At 46.8% G+C, this 21,990-nt stretch overlaps 1 protein-coding gene across 1 annotated transcript in view; it reads right to left on the bottom strand.

Moving 5' to 3' along the window:
* Window positions 1-812: 812 nt before the first annotated feature.
* The window catches only part of ITIH2 (inter-alpha-trypsin inhibitor heavy chain 2), a 34,453-nt gene continuing 13,275 nt past the window's right edge, over window positions 813-21,990 (bottom strand). The window contains exons 10-23 of the mRNA XM_032220601.1: window positions 21,822-21,990; window positions 20,746-20,871; window positions 19,941-20,122; window positions 17,594-17,779; window positions 16,991-17,130; window positions 15,128-15,300; window positions 14,421-14,537; window positions 9,109-9,228; window positions 6,713-6,796; window positions 6,343-6,456; window positions 5,153-5,351; window positions 4,873-5,045; window positions 3,436-3,547; window positions 813-1,313 (exon numbers count right to left, since the gene is read on the bottom strand). Of these exons, the coding sequence (XP_032076492.1) occupies window positions 1,166-1,313; window positions 3,436-3,547; window positions 4,873-5,045; window positions 5,153-5,351; window positions 6,343-6,456; window positions 6,713-6,796; window positions 9,109-9,228; window positions 14,421-14,537; window positions 15,128-15,300; window positions 16,991-17,130; window positions 17,594-17,779; window positions 19,941-20,122; window positions 20,746-20,871; window positions 21,822-21,990 (2,043 nt within the window). The 3' untranslated portion in view covers window positions 813-1,165. The remainder of the gene's footprint in view (window positions 1,314-3,435; window positions 3,548-4,872; window positions 5,046-5,152; window positions 5,352-6,342; window positions 6,457-6,712; window positions 6,797-9,108; window positions 9,229-14,420; window positions 14,538-15,127; window positions 15,301-16,990; window positions 17,131-17,593; window positions 17,780-19,940; window positions 20,123-20,745; window positions 20,872-21,821) is intronic.

Raw genomic sequence — 21,990 nt, 5'->3', positions numbered from 1 at the left:
CAGAGTGATGATCAGATGCTGGTCAACAGTCCACACCTTGCCTAAAGTTAAAAAAGTTTTAGCAAATTGGAGCTGATCTACCATATTTTTCGGAGTATATGACGCACCTTTTTCCTTCAAAAAAAGAGGCTGAAAAGCATTTTTTGCCTCCTGAAACTCCGCCCCCTTCACCAAAATGGCCATTCAGAGCCTTTAGGAGGCTTCCAGAGTGCTCCTGGGACCTGGGGAAGAAATGAGTGAAAAACGGGCCATTTTTTTCTCAATCTGTCCCCCCCCCCCCGGCCCCCAGGAGTACTATATAAGCCTCCTAAAGGCCATGCATGCAATTTTTTGACAAAAACAGGGCCGTTATCACAAAAAACGGACCATTTTTGCTCATTTAGGAAGGGGCACCCCCCAGGAGCATTTTACAAGCTTCCTAAAGGCTATTCATGCCTTTATGGGGAAAACAACCGGGCCCGTTTTTGCGAAAAACAGGCAGTTTTGGGGAGGTTTGCAGAGTACAAAACCTTTTTTTTTTTTTTTAATTTTGCCTTTTCAAAACCTTGGTGGGTCTTATACTCCGAAAAATACGGTATATTATTTAACGGTACAATACTGAGGCCTCCTTTATTGCCATCCCAGCTGTCTTCTTACGACTTTCAACTAGCTCAGTTATATGCCAGTATTCCCGGCTGGGGAATTCTGGGAATTGAAGTCCCCAGGTGTTAAAAAAAGTTGTCGAGGTTAGAGACTCCTGGCTTAAGACCTTGTTTGAAAACTTCTCAGGCGCATTAAGACAAATGGAACAGAATACAATACCCAAGCTGTGGGGGGGGGGGGGGAATTTACTACTTTAATTCCGTTTGGCTACACGGTCTTTATACAGTCGGGAAAAATAAACAAACTTCCTGCGTTTCTCCAGCACCCTTGGGGTCACATTTGCTTCCAAATGCAACTTTGCTCGAAAGTGGGATTTTTGGTTTGCGTTCACCACAAGCAGTCCCAGTGACACAAAGTCCAAATACCCCTGGAGAGGATAATTTTTTTGGGGGGGGGGGGTGGAAAAGGAATGTGTGCAGTATTAGGCTGGATCAGCCCGCCACGAAGCCCTTCCCAAAGCTGTGAATTTGCTACAGGATGAGTTGCGTGGCCACTCGGAGAGTTCCCTTGCCCTGCCGAGCCTTCAGATGCGCTTCAGGTAGCTGTATAAATGAGGGACCAGGTAATCTCGGTAGTGGCCATCCAGGAACCCTTTGCCGTTGTTATGGACAAACCAGCACTGGACGTTGGTCCCGAACACCCGGTCCGAGCGATAATCCTTTTGCAGGCCTCTGCAGGCAAAGGCAAATAAGCACACATCATCATTATGTACGTAATTTTAGGCTGGGCCTAAACCAACGCTTCTCAACCGTGGCAATTTTAACCTGCGTGGACTTCAACTCCCAGAAAACTTTGCCAAGGCTGAGAAAGGCTTCTGGAGTCACGTGGAAGGGTTGGCGTGAGGCCACAAGAGATTAGCAACTGGTTTTCATTCTTTCCCCCCAAACGTAGCTAGCCTAGAGGCTCATCTGCTGTTTTTGTTTTTGAAGTATCTTGAAGAGAGCCAGATTGGTCTAGAGCAGCGATGGTGAAACTGTTTTGGCTTGCGTGCCAAAAACGGGGGGGGGGGGGGAGAGCACAGGGGGGGGCGTGCGCGGCTGTGCTGCACCCATAATGCAATGTGCCACCCCCCATTTTTTGCATGCTTTTTTCGCCCTCTCCAGGCTCGAGAGGCTTTATAGGAGCCTGGGGAGGGCGAAAACATCATCCCCTGCCCCCTCCTTGGAGGGTCACTTCCAGTTTGTCCATTGGGCCGTTTTTCGTCCTCAAGAGCCTTTAAAGGGAAGCCTCCGGAAGGTCTCTGAAGGCTCCGAAAGGCTTAAACCAGCCCTATAAGCAAACCAGAAGTCCGTTCCTGAACTTCTGATTTAGCCGTAAGGCTGGTTTTTTGCGCTCCGGAGGCTTCAGGGAAGCTCCTGAAGCCTCTGGAGGGCCTCTGGGAGGGGGAGGCTGTTTTCACCCTCCACAGGCTCCTATAAAGCCTCTGGAGCCTGGAGAGGGCAAAAAATGGCCTCAACAAAAGGTTAAAGTCAGCTGGTGAGCGCATGCATGCGCGCTGGCCAACTGACAGGGCAACGCCTTGCGTGCCCTGACAAATGGCTCCACGTGCCACCTGATGCACGCATGCCCTAGGTTCGTCATCCCGGGTCTAGTGGTTAAGGCACCAGGCTAGAAACTGGGAGACTGGGAGTTCTAATCCAGCCTTAGGTTTGACAGCGGGCTGGGTGACTTTGGGCCAAATACTAGGAGACTGGGAGTTCTAGTCCTGCCTTAGACATGAAAGCCAGCTGGGTCACTTTTGGGCCAATCACCAGGAGACTGGGAGTTCTAGTCCCGCTTTAGACATGAAAGCCAGCTGGGTGACTTTTGAGCCAACCACCAGGAGACTGGGAGTTCTAGTCCTGCCTTAGACAATGAAAGCCAGCTGGGTGACTTTGGGCCAACCACCAGGAGACTGGGAGTTTAGTCCTGCCTTAGACATGAAAGCCAGCTGGGTGACTGGGCCAATCACCAGGAGACTGGGAATTCTAGTCCTGCCTTAGACAATGAAAGCCAGCTGGGTGACTTTGGGCCAATCACCAGGAGACTGGGAATTCTAGTCCTGCCTTAGACATGAAAGCCAGCTGGGTGACTGGGCCAATCACCAGGAGACTGGGAATTCTAGTCCTGCCTTAGACATGAAAGCCAGCTGGGTGACTGGGCCAATCACCAGGAGACTGGGAATTCTAGTCCTGCCTTAGACAATGAAAGCCAGCTGGGTGACTTTGAGCCAATCACCAGGAGACTGGGAGTTCTAGTCCCGCTTTAGACATGAAAGCCAGCTGGGTGACTTTGGGCCAACCACCAGGAGACTGGGAATTCTAGTCCTGCCTTAGACATGAAAGCCAGCTGGGTGACTGGGCCAATCACCAGGAGACTGGGAATTCTAGTCCTGCCTTAGACAATGAAAGCCAGCTGGGTGACTTTGAGCCAATCACCAGGAGACTGGGAGTTCTAGTCCTGCCTTAGACATGAAAGCCAGCTGGGTGAATTTTGAGCCAATCACCAGGAGACTGGGAGTTCTAGTCCTGCCTTAGACATGAAAGCCAGCTGGGTGACTTTCGGCCAGTCACTATTTTTCAGATGATTGACTGACTGACAGACTACGTACATACATGCATGCATGCATACATGCAGTACATACCTACATATATACATACATACATACATAATAAAATCCACCATAATTTCAATGTATATCCAGATTCTGCTAAACTCTTCAACAACCTTCTCTGGGAGTTCAGTTTCCCAACACACAGACACACAAACGGCAACCATAGAAAGCCAGCTTTCTAGGTGCCTCCGATGCCCTACCGCGTGACGGTCAGCTTGTGGCCTTTCACTTCCATGGTGGCATCAGATTTCCCGGGATCTTGTCCTGGTCTCTCATTGTAGATGAGCACGTCTGGCTCCTGCAAGAACTGACCTGGGGAAGAATGAAGAGGAAATGTTTTAGCTGAGATGTTACCAAGATGTTCAACCTGGAGTCATCCTGAAGGCTCCGTTAGAAGAATTAAGCTGCGCTAAGACACCAAACTCTGCTGCTTATTACACATACTACATATACAGGTAGTCCTCGACTTACAACAGTTCATTCAGTGACGGTTCAAAGTTACGACGGCACTGAGAAATGTGACTTATGACCATTTTTTCACAGTTCTATAATCTTTGTAGCATCCCCATGATCATGTGATCAGATGCTTGGCCACTGGTTCATACGTACGACCATTTCGTGTGTCGAGGTCATGGGATCCCCTTTTGCGACCTTCTGACGAGCCAAGTCAGTGGGAGGGGGGAGCCAGATTCGCTTAACAACCGTCTTACTAACTTATCAACGGCAGTGATTCGCTTAACAACCGAAGCAAGAAAGGTGGGGATAAAAGTCACTTAGCAACTGTATTGCTTAGCAACAGAAATGTTGGGCTCAATTGCGGTCATAAATTGAGGACTACCTGTATGCAGTAGATTTGAATGACCACCAAACCAATGGTTGTAAGTTGAGGTCTGTCTATAATAAATAACAACACATAAACACTGCATCTCTCTCTGATGATGATTTACACAACCATAGGACACATTCCTTCATCTCCGTCATCCCTATTTTAAGAGATGCTTTCCTGTTTTCTCAGTTCCTCCTTGCTGTCATGCTGTTGTGGCCCGCCAGTGGCCAGTGGATCTGGCAGCAGATTTTGGACAGTGAGGAGATTGAGGAGGCTCTAATGAGGGCTGTGGGTTGGAGGCAGAGAGGGGGCCAGAGCCGTATGCCAGTTCTCAGCTGCCTTCAGAGTCAGACATCAGTGAGGCAGAAGAACAGCTGGAGCCTGTTCCCAGTGTGCGCATGTGCGGAGTTGCCAGACAAAGGGAACAGCTAAGGAACAAGGGTCGACTTGGGAGTAAGGCCACAGGTGGACGATGAATGGCCCCTCCCACAGAGAATAAAAGAGGAGCGACAGGGGAGTGGAGTTTGCAGGAGGCAATTAGTTCATTCCTGCATTCTTGCCAAGTATGGCAGCATCTGAAAGATCTCGGCCTGGCTGGTCTCCAAGCCTGATAAAGGTCGGTAATTGTGAGCTATCTTGAAAGACCGTGGGAGAGGAAAGACTTTGCTGGAGAAGAATTCACTGTGAATTAAATAAAAGGGGTTTCTTGGGACGAGGACTCGGCTTCGTGCTGCTGGAGTAGCCTAGGTCGGAAGACACGCACTCCTAAGGACCCAGACCTATGGAACCACCTCCTACTCCCAGCCTTTACCAATGAGGCCATGCACACTGGAGGAGAAATTATTGGCCGGAGGGATGTAGATGCCCAAGAAATCCACGTTCACAGGGTGCTTCTTCCAAACCCGATGGAGCAGGACCATAAAGGTCAGATCCCCGTCTACGGTGAGAGTCACGTTGCTGTCTTTCTTGACCGAGACCAACAACCTGGGAGAAGAAAACAAGGGAAGAAGGTCCTGCTTCAAATCAGTCTGCCTGCCGTAGAAGGAGGCTTCTATATTTTCGTGGGTCAAAACCGAATCTGGTGGTTTTACCTCCTCCGAATGAGACTTCCTGTCTCCGACCAGGAAACAGAAGTGGTGGAAGAACCGTCCTTCAAGGTGATCGCCTCAGGGCTGACTTCGACCTTCAGGCCTTTCGCTTCAAAATTAAACCCAATCTTGCCAAAATAGGTGTTGAGTTTGTTACGCAAAACCCTCTTGGCTCCAATGAGTTTCCCATTAATTGTGATTCCTGGGAGGAGGAGGAGGGGGAGGGAGAAGAAGGAAGAAGAGGAGGGTGGAGAAGAATAAGGGAGAATGAGGAGGAGGAGGGACAAGAATAAAAAAGAATAAGAAAAAGGAAGGAAGGAAGGAAGGGGAGGGAGACAGAAAGGCGGAGGGGGAGGAGGAGAGGAGGAGGAAGAGGTGGAGAAGAAGAGGAGGAGGAGGAGAGGAGCAGGAAGAGGAGGAGGAGTAAAAGAAGGGGGAGAAGAGAAAAGAAGAGGTGGAAGAGGAAAAAAAGGAGGAGAGGAAGAGGAGGAGGAAAAAGAAGAAGAGGGGGATGAGAAGAGGAGAAGAAAAAGAAAAAGGAGGAGGAGGAAGAGGAAGAGGAGAAAAAGGAGAGGAGGAGGAGGAGGAGGAAAAAGAAGAGGGAGAAGAGAAGAAAAAGAAAAAGAAGGAGGAGGAAGAGGAGAAAAAGGAGGAGAGGAGGAGGAGGAGAGGAAGAGGAGATGGAGGAGGAGGAGGAAAAGAAGAAGAGGGGGAGGAGAAGAGGAGAAGAAAAAGAAAAAGGAGGAGGAAGAGGAGAAAAAGGAGGAGAGGAGGAGGAGGAGGAGGAAAAGAAGAAGAGGGGGAGGAGAAGAGAAGAAAAAGAAGAAGAGGAGGAGGAGGAAGAAGAAGAAGAAGAAGAAGAAGAAGAAGAAGAAAGAAAGAAAGAAAGAAAGAAAGAAAGAAAGAAAGAAAGAAAGAAAGAAAGAAAGAAAGAAAGAAGTTAGGATGCTTATGAACGATGCTAACCCCATCCATGTCTACTACCTGTGGGGTAACCAGAGCTACATCTCCAAGCCAGGAGACCTGAGCACTCTATCCCCAACTCACAAGCTAGTGGCTTGCATCTCAGAGAGATTTTGCTAGCTTTTGACTTCTTTTCAGATTCAATACTACGATTGAGTAAACCTTTTCCCCCAAACCCAACTATGGATGCCTCTCAGTTAAACCATCAATAGATTGTGCATTTCTCTTACTGGACTCCGCGTCTGATATCAAATTCAGGATGGCCCCTGGTTGAGAATCAATATTGAAGCAGATGTTCTTCTGTTGCCTTGGGAGGGTGATGATGAAATGGGGATCGTTGTCCACTGGGAACGAAGACAAAGGGGAATGCCTCTTAAAGAACGCGAAACAGACCTTCCTAAATATATTACATGCATCGGTGGCCACCACACCCACCAAACGATTTCAGAATGATTGTCCCATCATGCGGGTTTCTGCAAAAGTCAGCATGACTGGACAATCAAGGGATTATGAGGTCGTGAAAAGATGATGATGATGATGATGATGATGATGATGATGATGATGATGATAGAGTAAAAAATGGTGCCATTTTTCTTCTACCTGAATGTATGCTCTTGCTGTCATCTGGATTCTTGGACAAGATGCTGGAGTTAACAGGCTTGTGGTGCCCTGAGATTAAAGATCCTGTGGAGGAAGAAGACAGTGGATTAAACCTAATGATCTCGCTGGGTTGCAGTCAATTCTTGTGGAGAAAATACCGTTCAGATAAAAAAAATGATACACGTTTATTGCTGGTCATAAAACCTTCCTGGCAATGGCGAAGTACGTAGTCTTTAAACGGAGTGTATTTAAATTTGGTCACTTAGAATAACAAAGTTGGAAGGGACCTTGGAGGTCTTCTAGTCCAACCCCCTGCCTAGGCAGAAAACCCTATACCATTCCAGACAAATGGCTATGCAACATCTTCTTAAAGACTTCCAGTGTTGGGGCATTCACAACTTTTGGAGGCAACTTCTGTTCCACTGGTTAATTGTTCTCACTGTCAAGAAATTTCCCCTCAGTTCTAAGTTGCTTCTCTCCTTGATTAATGTCCACCCATTGCTTCTTGTTCTACCCTCAGGTGCCTTGGAGAATAGTTTGACTCCCTCATCTTTGTGGCAGCCCCTGAGATATCGGAAGACTGCTATCATGTCTCCCCTGGTCCTTCTTTCTATTAAACTAGACATACCCAGTTCCTGCAACCGTTCTTCATGTTTTAGCCTCCAGTCCCCTAATCCTCTTTGTTGCTCTTCTCTGCACTCTTTCTAGACTAGAGCCTCAACATCTTCAAAATTTGTGGACTTCAACTCCCAGAATTCCCCAGCCAGCAATGCTTTCGTACTTAAGGACTCGAGCTCACCGTTTCCTGGTCTCTAAGCAGTTCTTTAACAACTACTCCAAACTTGCTCTACTTTCTCTTCCTCTAGTTTTATTGTGAATGGATTGTGATCTTTAGGAAATGTGTGCCCTTTATACTGTGCTCAACATGGGTGGGAGTGAGGGGTGGTGTATATCACACATCAGTACAAGCATGTTTCCAAAGCAAACTTCTGATGCGTATTCTTTTTATGAATTTGCAGAGATTTGCATGGCTGTCTGGGGAATTCTGGGAATTGAAGTCCACAAGTCTTAAAGTTGTCAAAAGTTGGATGCCCTGGCTTAGACTCCACTTCTACATCTAATTACAATAAAAAAAAGTTTACCTTTCTATAAACATTCCTTTTATCTGAAACTTCTGAAAGTGTGTATACTTTTAGATGTGTACATATTCCTGTTTCTGACGCTCAGCTGATAGTCCTGGCAGAGTGGATGGCCACGCACTGCAACTGTTTTGCTCCCCAGGGGAAGGGGATTTCTCTGTAAACTGTGCATGCGCGCACACATGTTGTTAAACCGGTAGGATCCCACCAGAGGTGGGTTTCAAAAAAAATTTCTACTGGTTTGGTGGGCGTGGCTAGATGGGGACATGTGACTGAGTGGGTGTGGCCAACTTGATGTCACTCACACACACTCAGTCACAGGGCCCCCTCACCAAGCCTCGCGCCGCACCAGGAGGCTGAAGTTGGAATTTCCCCCTCCCCCCTGTTGCATACCTTGGTAACAAGATTGTTTCTCTCTGCCTCCTTTTCCAGCCAAAAAACATGCCGGCAACGGCAGTGGCCACTGAGGGAACCAGTTCAGGGGCGTGGCCAGGCTGCTATTACTACCGGTTCAGAAAGGTACACCAGATTTTTACTACCTGTTTGAGCGAACCAGACCGAACCGGTAGGAACTCACCTACTGCCTCTCCCTCTTAATTTATACTTGCAAGCACTTTTGATTCAGTGACGTGCGGTGAGGTTTATGGCTGGTGAGGCAGTCTTCTCCCCCGACACCCCACTGACTAAAGCATTTTCTTTCGCCCGTCTGTGCTCGCGGCAGAGCTCAGGCGGGCGAAAGAAAGCACTTTAGTCAGTGGGGTGTCAGGGGAGAGGAGAGAATGCCTGAGCCCTCTACAGGAGGAGGCAGGAGAACGACGTGCCTCATCTACGTCAGGAATTTTTCAGCTTTTAACCCTTGCTTAACTCTGCTCGAGTGATCATAAAGTCAGACTAGATGAGGCACGTGGTTCTCCTGCCTCCTTCTGTAGAAGGCGTTTTTTAAGAGGCTTTTTTAAACAGTTAAGCACTAAGCAGAGTCATCCACTGTGACTCTGGCAGCAACTAGCTCAGCCTTTTTCCTTTTACATTTTTTTTTTCTTTTCATGATGACAGTGGTGAGGCTCTGCCTCCCCTGCCTCCCCTGACTGCACGTCCCCGTTTTGCTTAATACAGCAATGTTTTATGCAATCTCCCCTGGGTGGTAAATTATTTTGGATGTTAGCATACGAGTGGATTTTGACATGTACCTTCCTTGGGAACAAATGAATGGGATTAATTCATATCTGGGTGAAGGGCAGTCAGCCCAACATTCGTTACCTGCATCCATGGCAGAGGTTGGGCCCATGATAGCAGGTAAAGGGCCTCCAGATTTCTTGGTGGGCTTCGCCCAGGATGGGATGGAGTTGTCCGGTCGTTCTTGGCCAATAACTATGGACCCTGTTCAGAGAAATGGAGATGAATGGCATGAACAATTAATATCAATCAATCGGTCAGAATAGAGCTGGAAGGGTTCACCGACAAAACCGCGCTCAACTAAACCGCGCCCGACTAAACCGCGTCGCTGACGTCATCAACAGGGCGACAACAGCGCGGAGACAGAAGCACGCTGTAAACCCTAAACCTAAAATTAACCCCTAAACCTAAACCTAACCCCCCTAAACCTAATCCTAAACCTAACCCTAAACCTAACCCTAAACCTAACCCTTAACCTAACCCTAAACCTAATCCTAACCCTTAACCTAACCCTAACCCTAACCCTAACCCTTAACCTAACCCTAAACCTAACCTTAACCCTTAACCTAACCCTAAACCTAACCTTAACCCTTAACCTAACCCTTAACCTAACCCTAAACCTAACCCTAACCCTTAACCTTAACCCTTAACCTAACCCTAAACCTAACCCTAACCCTAACCCTAGCCCTAACCCTAACCCTTAACCTTAACCCTTAACCTAACCCTAAACCTAACCCTAACCCTTAACCTAACCCTTAACCTAACCCTAAACCTAACCTTAACCCTTAACCTAACCCTTAACCTAACCCTAACCCTAAACCTAACCCTTACCTTAAGTTGAATCGGCTTGCTTTCAAAGAGCTATTTAAAGCGCCCTTCTTTCTCTGCGCTGGCTGTTGTCGCCCTGTTGATGACGTCAGCAACGCGGTTTAGTCAGGCGCGGTTTAGTCAAGCGCGGTTTAGTCAAGCGTGGTTTTGACAGGTCACGAGCTGGAAGGGACCTCGGAGATACTTCTACTCCAGGGGTGTCAAAACTCGATTTCATTGAGGGCCACATCAGGGTTATGTTATGTTTGACCTCAGAGGTCCGGTATGGGCAGAGATCTGCTGGAGGCCGGAGAGGCCAGAAACAAGCCATATAGGGCAGAGGTGGTTTCCTACCAGTTCTGACCGGTTCGGCCGAATAGGTAGTAACTCAGCTGGACACGTGACCATTACCGGTTCTATCCTGGGCGCAGCCATCTTTATTTTCTGTTCTGCACATGCGCAGAACAATCTTCATTGGAAAAAATGTAAACTCCAGCAATTTTATAAGGTATGGGATTTGTTTTACCAATGGTTGGATAAAAAAAACTGGAAATGAAATTGTTTATTCATGCACTACCAGAAAGTTATAGTCATTGTTATGAAAGTTTTGGGTGTTGTTTTTTTTTTGCTATGAAATACAGTGTTTGATCATATGATATACAAAGGACAATAATGTATTTAATGTACAAGAATGGGATGATTTGAATCCTATGTATAATTGTAAGCATCGTCCATGTTATACTGGTAAGATTTTTAAATGTTAAAAGGACTAATGATGATGTAATGAATAATTGATACATATATGAATTGAAATGTTCAACAACTACTTGGATTAGCAATGGGAAACTATTTCTGGAGTTGAATATGCTACACTATAAGTATTGTATATACTCTATGGATGATTAATATTAGCGGTAACTTGAACACATAATTCTCAATGATAATGATGTATTTAGTTATGTTATGATGGACAACCAGTGATCTTATTTTTAATTGTAAAAATTGATGCACAAAAGTTTGTAACCAAACGACATGCTTGACGAAATTGAGGAAAGTTTTTTATATGTGTTGTTTTGCTTTTGTTAGTTTTAAAAATAAAAAAATATATATTTAAAAAAAGAAAAATGTAAATCCCGTCCCCTTTTTTTTTAATGGTGTGTGCATGACAGTCCCAGAGATGGGCCTTTTTTTTTTTTTTTTGCAAAAACGGAGGCTCTTTTGCCTTCCCCCAGCCCCCAGAAGCACTCTGCAGGCTTCAGCAGGGCTGAGGGAAGGCAAAAATGCATCCGTTTTTGGAAAAAACGGCCCTTTTTCTGCCCATTTTTCACAAAAATTGGGACATTTTTGCCTTCCAGAATGTTCCTGGGGGCCGGGGAGGACAAAACCTTTTTTTTTTCTTACTGGGTAGTTTGCAGGCGCTCCCTTAGCTTTGGCAAGGCTGGAGGGCCCCACCCACCCCTGTCAAAACTTTTCGCCACCGTTTCGGTGGGCATGGCTTGGTGTGGGGGCCATGTGACTGAGTGTGCGTGAGTGACGTCAAGTTGGCCACGCCCACTCAGTCACATGCCACCCCATCCAGCCACGCCCACCAAACCAGTAGTAAAAAATTTTGAAACCTACCCAACATAGGGGTAGAGATGGGGCCTGCACCCGGCCCGTTTTTGGCCAGCAGAGTGCTGCAGGAGGCCATGGAGGCCGAAAATGGACCATGGCGGGGACTGCACGGAGCCCATTTTGGCCGGCAGAGGCACCCTAGGCCGGTCCTTTGATATTTGCAGGCCAGGCCCGCGGGCAGGATTTAAGCGCCCCGCGGGCCGGATCCAGCCCGCGGGCCTGAGTTTGACACCCCTGCTCTAGTCCAACTCCCTGCTCTTAAATAAACCTCCAGTAAAGAAGCACCCACAACTTCAAAGTAAACGTGCGATTGTTTTGTTACTGGAAAGATACAGGTTGATAGATGGAAGAATATAATTTAAAACTAGCTAAACCTAGTTAAATTTAATGAGAATAGGTACAGTTAAATAAAAAATTGATAATGATAGTAATGTATACAATGTGTAGTGTTATGATAAGCAATAATTGGATATGAATATTGAATGATACCCGTGAAGGGAAGGCTAGAAATCCTTTTGGTTATATATAAAGGTTAATAACAATAATAACAATTTTAAAAGAACTAAATTAGACACAGTTAAGTTTTAATTATTAGGGGGAAAATGTTACGATATAGGATATAGTCAAATAAAGAATGGATAATGATAATAATCTATATGTATGGATATAATATAAGGAAACTGGATGTAAATTGTAAACAGTGGGAAAGAAGGATTAGAAAATTTTGTTATTAAATATTATGGATGTTTAGCCCCTAATAGGATATAAGGATTTAGTTTTAATAGAGGATTTTATAAATACGTAAATGAAATGCCAGTATGTGGTTATGTATTAAATCTTGGTATATTTTATGATGAAGGATGTTTAAACAACCATAGTCAAATAAAAGTGGAGGTATGATGATGGTAATATGTATTAACATCTGATTTAAGATATTGGAGTTAATATGAATTATACTTGATGACGGTGGAAGAAATGCACAAAAGCCTTTTGTAACCAACTGATACACTTTCTACAGTATGTAAAGAAGGAGGATTTGTATGTTTGTTTTGAAAAATTATATATTTTTTTAAAGTCAACGTTGAAGCGAAGTCGATGGGGGAGCCAGTTTCACTGAACAGCCGTGTTACCGATTTAACAGCTGCAGTGACTCACTTAACATTTGTGACAAGACAGTTCATCAAATGGGGCAGAAGTCCCTTAAGCATCTCTGTCTTGCTTAGCTGGGGAATTCTGGGAGTTGAAATCCATACATTTTAAAGACACTATGGTTAGAAAAAAAAAACCCAACGTTAGTGTTGGAAGAAATGTCCATCTGGGTTCAGTTCCAAGTGGGGAAAAAGACACTGGATTCATGGAAGTTGCTTGGAAAGAAGGTTTATTAATGATGGACAGGATCACATGGCTTGAAGTCATGGGGGGTGGGGGAAGGGAAGAGATGCTGAGAATGCCCTGAATTTTATGCCCTCGCTGGGCTTTTGAATTTGAGCTCCTATTCTGATTGGTTGTCAGACTCCCATGGCGCCATGCAGGGGCAACTCTCTAGGCTGTCCTGTGCCCCAGACTTGGTTGAGCCTTGCTGGGTGATGATGTAATGAAAGGGCTTTGGGATTCATATTATGGCTCTGCCTGAAGGAGATAGATCTTTGTTATGTAGAATAGATTGGCTCAGGCCTTAATGGTCCATTGACAAAGGTGGGGGGTTGAGTTTCTGCCTCCCTTTTAGGTGGAAATATTCTGCCCTTTTAATATTTCCTAAAATATCTCATTTTCCTAGGAGAGGGGGTGGGCGCTAACTTCCTACACTAGAAACTGTAATTTTGCCAAATTAGGAGAGGTTTCAGCGGCTTCCTGTGGTTTTCAGAAAGGATGAAAGAAATCCCCAAGGATCTATTGCCCAAAATAATAATAATAAAGCCTTAGGAATGTTCCAGGCAAAAATTAGCAATTTCCACCCTTTTCTTCACTCCGCATCAAATATCCAAAATGCAAGACATGGGAGACGCAACCTGTTTTCCCTCTTCATCTGTATCCCTCCCTCATTTACAGGCCAAATGCCAGGTGGCCGGGGCGGGCGGGGGGGGGGGGGATGATGGATTACAGATTCCTCTGGGTGAAAGCTGAATTACACAGACTTGCCAAAGTGACTGATGTCTATTTATAATGTAGTAGCCGGTTCCCAGTTCCACTTGACGTCTTTTCCTTAAATATGCCAAGTAATCTCTTGACTCGGCTGCCATTGGCACGGTTCCAAACTACTCTCGCAGTTACAGAAAATATATATGTTTAAAGAACGCGATGGGGAATGAAGGATGGGGAATGAACCACCTGGGTGGCCTGGATTAAAATAAAAAGAAAAACGGCCAAGAAGGTATGTAGTGCTCAAAAGTTGACTCCCAGATTTGACATTTTGAGCCCAAAATTTCCTTTGGTAAGCAAGACACTTCTTAAGTGAGTTTTGCCCCGTTTTACGACCTTCTTGGCTACAGTTGTTAAGTGAACCACTTCAATGGACCCTCGGGCCGCTGGCGGGCCACAACAGAATTTACCAATGTTCACTGTTTGCAAACAACAGGCTAAACAAAGCAGGCTAGCTTCACACTGCCCACAATTGTCCTGTCGGGAAATCCCTCCTTAGATCTAGATTGCTTCTCTCCTTGATTGAGCCACACTTCCTGCGAAGCCACGAAAGCCACATTGGAGAGTTTAGTCCAGTGTTTCTCAACCTTGGCAACTTGAAGATGTCCGGACTTCAACTCCCAGAATTCCCCAGCCAGCGAATGCTGGCTGGGGAATTCTGGGAGTTGAAGTCCGGACATCTTCAAGTTGCCAAGGTTGAGAAACACTGGTTTAGTCTGATGGAGATTCATATATTGTGTCAATACAGTCGGTGGAGTCTCTCCACCGGCTGAGGAAACATGAAGAACAAACTCTACCAATGAGCAGGATGAGAAGAGGGATGGAGCGCCTTTTACCTGTATGTACATCTGGTCCAGTAGGAGGGCCAAGGGCCGATTCCAGGTCTTTGGAGCCCTGCTGAGGCCAAGCAGGGATGGGCTTCTCGGGCTTGGGCTGTCCAATGGTTAGAGCACCTGTTTCGAGGCGGGAGTGGGGGAGGGAGAAAAGACAAGAATTATAATGAACTCCAATTGCTTCCATCCATCTCACATCTGGACGGGGACAGGTTAGAGGTGGGTTCCTACCAGTTTGGACCAGTTTGGCCGAGTAGGTAGTAACTTGGCCTGCATCGTCTCCGAAACAGTTCTCTCGGCCATCTTGTTTTTTGCTTCTGCGCATGTGCACAAGCATTTTTGTAGTATGATGCATACCAGTGGTGGGTTATAGCCGGTACGCACTGGTACGGGCGTACTGGTGCCTGCTGGGAGCACCAGGCACCGTTCCGGTACGGTGCTTCGGAGGGCCCGCCCACCCGCCCTCCTTACCTGTATTGGACCCAACCGGGCCATTTGCGCACACGCACACGGTGTATGGCACCTGCTCTATGCTCTGCCGAGCAGCTGGAGTGTCGCAGGGCGGTGGTGCACACAGTGGACGTCCGGCCTCGTCACAGCGTAGCAGTTGTGACGGGATCTGGAGCACACCACTGGCTCGCACACAGCGCATCCCTGAGTGAACCGGCAGTAGAAGCCAGGACCCACCCCTGAGACAGGTAGAAGTTCACCTGGACAACAGGCCCTCTTGCGGTCCTGAGGGGAGTCGGCCAGCATCAGCTCGTCCCCGTCGGGGCTCTCAATGAGCATCGCTGTGTAAGGGGTGACGATATGATGATCCAGCGACATCTGCAAAATGGCCTTGGTGATGTTCCTTTTCACGGCCGCAGAAGGAGCCACGTTTCTGGGCGATGTTCAAAAGCAAAGGCAAAGGACCACTTAACGACTGCGGGAGTCACTCAACAACTCCGGTGATTCACTGAACAACCTTGGCTCAAAAGGTCGTATGATTTGGCGAGACACACTAAACAATCGCCTTGTTTAGCCACCAACACTCAGGCCACCACAGGCACCCTCCCCCCCCCACATGAGTGATGTCAAGCTGGCCACCCCCATCCTGGCCACGGCCACCCCTGAGGTCAAATATAATCCTGATGGACCCCACAATGAAATCAAGTTTGACACCCCTGAACTAGGTGATGCATTGAACTATAAACTTGAGCCGAGGTGGCGCAGTGGTTAGGGTGCAGTACTGCAGGCCACTTCAGCTGACTGTTATCTGCAGTTCAGCGGTTCAAATCTCACCGGCTCAAGGTTGACTCAGCCTTCCATCCTTCCGAGGTGGGTAAAATGAGGACCCGGATTGTTGTTGGGGGCAATATGCTGACTCTGTAAACCGCTTAGAGAGAGCTGAAAGCCCTATGAAGCGGTATATAAGTCTAACTGCTATTGCTAACTTTGGGATGAGATAAGTGTATACAACCATGTAAAAATCAACTGAGTTTAATACTAGCCAGGCTTTGGACATTGTGCATCTGCTTGATCTTGTGAACTGGACCAGGATAGTGGTATAAAGTGGTGAAGAATAACCACGTTCTTCCAGTCCCAAAGGTGCTTTTTTCACAAGACAACTGGTTTTTCTTTGAAGACATTTCACTTCTCATTCAAGAAGCCTCTTCAGCTCTGATTGGATGGTGGTGAGGTCGTTAAGGTCACCTGGAGAATTTTGACATAAATTAAACAGCCCTCTCTCAACGGAGGGGAGGGATAGGACATCACCAATCTCCAGTCTACAACACAGTCCTTTCAACCGTTCCAAGAAGGTTACACAGTGCACACCCCTTTGCACCACTCGGGTGACTCTGATGACGCAGATAAAGAGTGCAGAGAAGAGCAACAAAGATTATTAGGAGACTGGAGGCTAAAACATATGAAGAACGGTTGCAGGAACTGGGTATTATTAGTTTAAGAGAAAGAAGGACTAGGGGAGACATGATAGCAGTCTTCCAATATCTCAGGGGGTGCCACAAAGAAGGGGGAGTCAAGCTATTCTCCAAGGCACCTGAGTGTAGAACAAGAAGCAATGGGTGGAAACTAATCAAGGAGAGAAGCAGCCTAGAATTGAGGAGAAATTTCCTGACAGTTGGAACAATTAATCAGTGGAACAACTTGCCTCCAGAAGTTGTGGAAGCCCCAACACTGGAAGTCTTTAAGAAGATGTTGGATAGCCATTTGTTTGAAACGGTATAGGGTTTCCTGCCCAGGCAGGGGGTTGGACTAGAAGACCTCCAAGGTCCCTTCCAACTCTGCTATTGTATTATTGTATAAATCTCCAAGTGACCTCAACGACTCGCTAAAAGGATGCAAATGACCAGCAGTCTGCAAGGAGTATAAAGCCTTTCATTCCCCACCATCCAGTCAGAGCGGAAGAAGCTTCTTGGATGAGAAGCGAAAGGTTTTCAAAGAAAAAACAGAAAGTCCAGTTGCCTCTTGAAAAAAAGCACCTTTGGGACAACCATGATCTCAGTGACCGAGAATCTCCATAGACAGGTTTTCCCGGGTTCCTTCCAACCCAGCCAGTCTTCCCTTCTTACCTTTCAGCCATGAGTTGGTTGACAGTCAGGTAGGCCCACAGCTTTTCCGTGAATTTGGGATCCGCGTGCTGATCCTTGTCCAGGAACTCATCCAGTCCCTCCACATCTGCCAGAGTCTCCAAGATTAACTGTGCATTGGACTGATTGACAGAAAACAAAACCAAACAGAGAAATAAACCAACCCCCTGCTTAGGCATTTCAGATAAATGGTTATCCAGTCTCTTCTTAATTCACAACTTCTGGAGGGAAGTTGTTCCACTGGTTAATTGTTCTAACTGTCAGGAAATTTCCTTCTTATTTCTAGATTGCTTCTCTCCTTGATTAGTTTCCCTCCATTGCTTCTTGTCCTGCCATCAGGTGCTTTGGAGAATAGCTTGACTCCCTCTTCTTTGGGGCAACCCCTGAGATATTGGAAGACTGCTATCGTGCCACCCCTGGTCCTTCTTTTCTCTAGACCAGCCAAACCCAAACCCTGCGACCATTCTTCATATTACATACAATCTCCCTCAGTCCGGAAGACTCACAATTCCTTCCTAAAAGCTTGAGAAAACTCCCACCCTTTCACAAGCTCATCATTTTTGGTTACCCTCAGGGTGGACTTACCGCTGTGGCTGTTACCACACTCTGCAAATGCTGCACATTTTCAGTGTCGACTTTTCCCGACACCACAATCTCCGAGCCTCCAAAATAATGTTGGAAAGTGCTCTGGGTGACGTCAGACACCAAGCCTTCCGGATAGTTGAAGTCTAGTTTTTTGAGAAGCGGGGTAGAAACCTGGTTGTAGAATTTCTGCAAATTCAGGAAAATAAAGGTGTTAAATGTTTACTTTTGAAAGACTTTTGTGCCTGATGTGTGACATACATCCTGTTAGGAATATAGTTCTAACAGTTGGGTTGGCAATATATAAAGCATGTAGCAATGTTGTGCCTGTTTCTTTAAATCATACTGTAAAATGTGATTGGTTGCTGTTTTCCTCAATCGGCCACAAGAGGGAGCCAGAATGACTGTTAGCTCTCTGTTATGTTAGATGCTGGGCTGATCTGATCTGAGTGTTTTTGGAATCTGGCTGTTAGAAAGTGCCGTGAGCTATTGTAAGTTTTGCAACTGCTAGCAAACTTTGAGTATGAACTGATTATATGATACTGGACTATGTTATTTGGATTATCCCTTAACTGAAAGATGTTGATAACTGACTGTCTTATCCGTGTATGACTTGGACTGTTTGATGGACTCTGAGACCTCTATTTCCACGAAAGTAAAAAACTATTTAATCTGCGGTGTCTCTGTATGCTGGTTTGTGTGTTCTCCAACACAACTCTCACAACGCTTCTCTGAACGTACTCGCTCTCCCAACGGGGAGCTTGCCTAACACATCCCCTGTTGAGCACACAGGTATAAAGAGCACAGGTATATCCCATTTCCTAAGGATCATAATTCATTCGCAATAAAAAGAGAGTGAAAAAAAGTAGAACAAGTTTGGAGTAGTGGCTAAAGTACAATCTAGAAACCAGGAGACGGTGAGTTCTAGTCCCATCTTAGGCATGAAAGCCAGCTGGGTGACTTTGGGCCAATCATCAGGAGGCAATGAGTTCTAGTCCAACCTTAAGCACAAAAGCCAGCTGGGTGACGCTTAGCCAGTCACCAGGAGACTGTGAGTTCTAGTCCCAGCTTTGGTTCGGATCACTCTGGATCATGCTGGGTCAATCACCAGGATATAATCAGTTTTAGTCCCATCTTAGGCGTGAAAGCAGAGTGGGTGACTTTCAGAGGTTGCTCCCGGTTCGGCCCGAATCGGGTGAACCGGTAGTGGCAGTGGCGGGAGGCTCCACCCACCCATACGCCTCTGCGCATGCACGCACGCATGAGCAAACCGATAGTAAAAAAATGGATGTGCACAGCATGCGCATGCATCTCACTGCTTCCCCGAGCCTCCGCAATGCTACAGCTGCTCAGCAGAGCATTGCGCAGGCGCTGTACGCGCTGTGCATGTGTGCGGAAGCGCCAAAGACTTAAAAGACCAGTAAGGAGCTCCCTCTGGAGCATCCAACCGGACCGGTATCCGGTCCTCCGGGCAGGCTCCGGTACACCTGTACCGGGGCGTACCGCCTCCAACCCACCACTGATCTGCCTCTACCTAGGATTGGACTCCTGATTGTAAGGTGAGAGCTCTACCACTCAACCAAGTGTTTGTGGTTGGGAAAAGTCAGAAGAACACATTGGGTTAGGATTTCTCCTTCCCTTCTCCCTTCCTTTACTCTTGTGACCTCTAGGCTGGAGTACTGCAATGTGCTTGTGACCTCTAGGCTGGAGTACTGCAATGTGCTCTACATGAGGCTGCCCTTGAAGAGTATTCGGCGACTTCAGCTGGTCCAGAATGCAGCTGCGCGAGCGATCGTGGGTGCACCTCGTTTCACCCACGTAATACCTATCCTCCGCGAGCTGCACTGGCTGCCTGTAGATCTCCGGGTGCGCTTCAAGGTGCTAGTTGTCACCTACAAAGCCCTTCATGGTATTGGATCTGGGTACTTGAGAGACCGCCTACTGCCAATTACCTCCACCAGACCAATACGATCCCATAGACTAGGCCTCCTCCGAATTCTATCAGCCGGTCAATGTCGACTGGCGACTACCCGGAGGAGAGCCTTCTCTGTGGCTGCTCCGACCCTATGGAACGAACTCCCCGTGGAGATTCGTACCCTCACCACCCTTCAGACCTTTCGCGTAGCCCTCAAAACCTGGCTGTCCCGACAGGCCTGGGGCTAAAGACTTCAACCCCAACCGAATAGTATGACTGTTGTGCTTTTTAACGATGTATTGTCTTTATGTGTATAATTTGTTTTTGTCCTTCCCTCCCCCTGAATTGTGAGCCGCCCTGAGTCCCCTCAGGGAAAAGGGCGGCATACAAATAAAGTTAAAATCTAAATCTAAACTCTGCAGGTGGAAAAGTCACCTTCATTTGGGAAGAAGTCTCCTGATTCCCAAAGATCCGTTGTGCGGCTCCGTTGTTTTCTGTCGCCAGCCTCTTCAGAAAGTCATAGTCCACATCAAAGCCGATTCCGAGGCAGAACAAAGAGATGGCATCCCGGTTATGCTTCTTCACGTTTTTCTGAATCGTTGGCAGTTTTAGTTCTCCTGATAGGAAGAGGAAAGACCAAAATGAGGACCTCCTTCAAGGATTGGCCTCTTAACGCAGGGGTGTCCAATCTTGGCTATGTTAAGGCTTGTGGACTTCAACTCCCAGAATTCCCCAGCCCGCAATGCTTTCATGCCTAAGGACTAGAATTCCCTGTCGCCTCTGGTTTCTAGGCAGTAACTTAACCACTACTGGAATCTTGCTCTCCTTTTTTAACCTCTTATTTTTATTGTGAATGGTCAATGTGTCAGGCCTGTGGCTGTCTTTTCTTTTGGGTCTTTGGCCTGCCGCACTTTCTATTATTCTACTACGTATTTTCTACTGTGAGGAAATGGGAGGGGGGATTGTAAGGAGTTAGATGCTATGTAGCCATAACAACATTCTTTCTAGAAAGCCAAGGTCATCTGTTGTTCTATTTTCTATTGTGGGGAAATGGGAGGGGGGATTGTAAGGAGTTAGATGCTATGTAGCCATAACAACATTCTTTCTAGAAAGCCAAGGTCATCCTTAGTCTCTGCATCTCTGCGCCTGACCGGAACTGGATGAGTGAAAACCTTGAAAACCTAGGGGCTTTTCCTGGCTTGTAGGATGGGAAATGAAAGCCTGAACTTCCAGGTCTTACCAACAGTTGGGTCTCCATCCGAAACCAATATTATCATGGAGACAGAACTTGGATCCAGCATCCCCAAAGAGTTGGCTTCGTTTAAAATAAACATGGCCCGGAGAAGGGCATCATTGATGTTGGTCCCTGTTAAAAATTAAAAAGGGGACAAGAAAGTTTTTTTAAAATGTTATATTATTGTATTTCCATTATTTATTTTTGATGAATGAAGGCAGAGGAAGGAGGAGAGGATGAGAGAAAGAGGAGGAAGAGAAAAAGGAGGAGGAGAGGAGGAGGAGGAGAAAAAGAGGAGGAGGAGGAGAAAAAGGAGGAGGAAGAGGAGGAGGAGGAAGAGGAGGAGGAGGAAGAGGAGGAGGAGGAAGAGGAGGAGGAGGAAGAGGAGGAGGAGGAAGAGAATAAGTAGTAGTAGTAGTAGTAGTAGTAGTAGAAGTAGTAGTAGTAGTAGTAATAGTAGTGGAGGAGGAGGGGGGAGGAGTGGGAGGAGAAAAAGGAGGAGAGGAAGAGGAGGAGGAGGACAAAGACAAGGAGGAGAAAAGGGAGGAGGAGGGGGAGAGAAAAAGGAGAAGGAGGAGGAGAGGAGGAGGAGAAGAGGAGAAAAAGAGGAGAAGGAGGTGGGGGAAGAGGAGGAGGAGGAGAGGAGGAGGAGGAGGAGGAGGAGGAGGAGGAGAAAAAGGAGAAGGAGGAGGAGAGGAAGAGGAGGAGAAGGACAAGAAGGAGGAAAAGGAGGAGGGGAGAAAAAGGAGAAGGAGGAGGAGACGAGGAGGAGGCGAAGAAGAGGAGGAGGAGGAAGAGACAACAACAGGAGGAAGAGATAGTATAGCTTAGTAAGATAGATGATCCTCGTTATACAAACTGAGCAAATAAGAGGAATGGTTTAATTGGGGGTCAATAATTTATCTCCAGAGTTTAAATCTCCTCTCCAGGATGCGTTGAGGAAAGCCAGGGGGCTTAATACAAGAGCGAGCAAAGTCTTTTTAGTGCAGGGAAGCCTCGCACCAAGTTAAGTAAACGTTCCAAACAGAGGGGCCTTTTATTATTTTTTTTACAAATCCTTTCGATTCCTTGAGGTTCCTCACCTCCATTGGGGTGGATTCCTTCAACGTACTTCTTGGCTGCTTCGGTCTGGATTTTGGAGGCTTGCACCAAACTGTCCCTCCAGCACCGGACGTTGTGGTTGAAATCCAGGATAGAAAACTGGTCATCGGATCGGAGATCACCCAGGATGGTCTTCATAGCTTCAACGGT

This window comes from Thamnophis elegans, chromosome 7, assembly GCF_009769535.1.
Source record: "Thamnophis elegans isolate rThaEle1 chromosome 7, rThaEle1.pri, whole genome shotgun sequence".
Lineage (NCBI taxonomy): Eukaryota > Metazoa > Chordata > Lepidosauria > Squamata > Colubridae > Thamnophis > Thamnophis elegans.
This window is presented reverse-complemented; position numbering and strand designations above follow the sequence as displayed.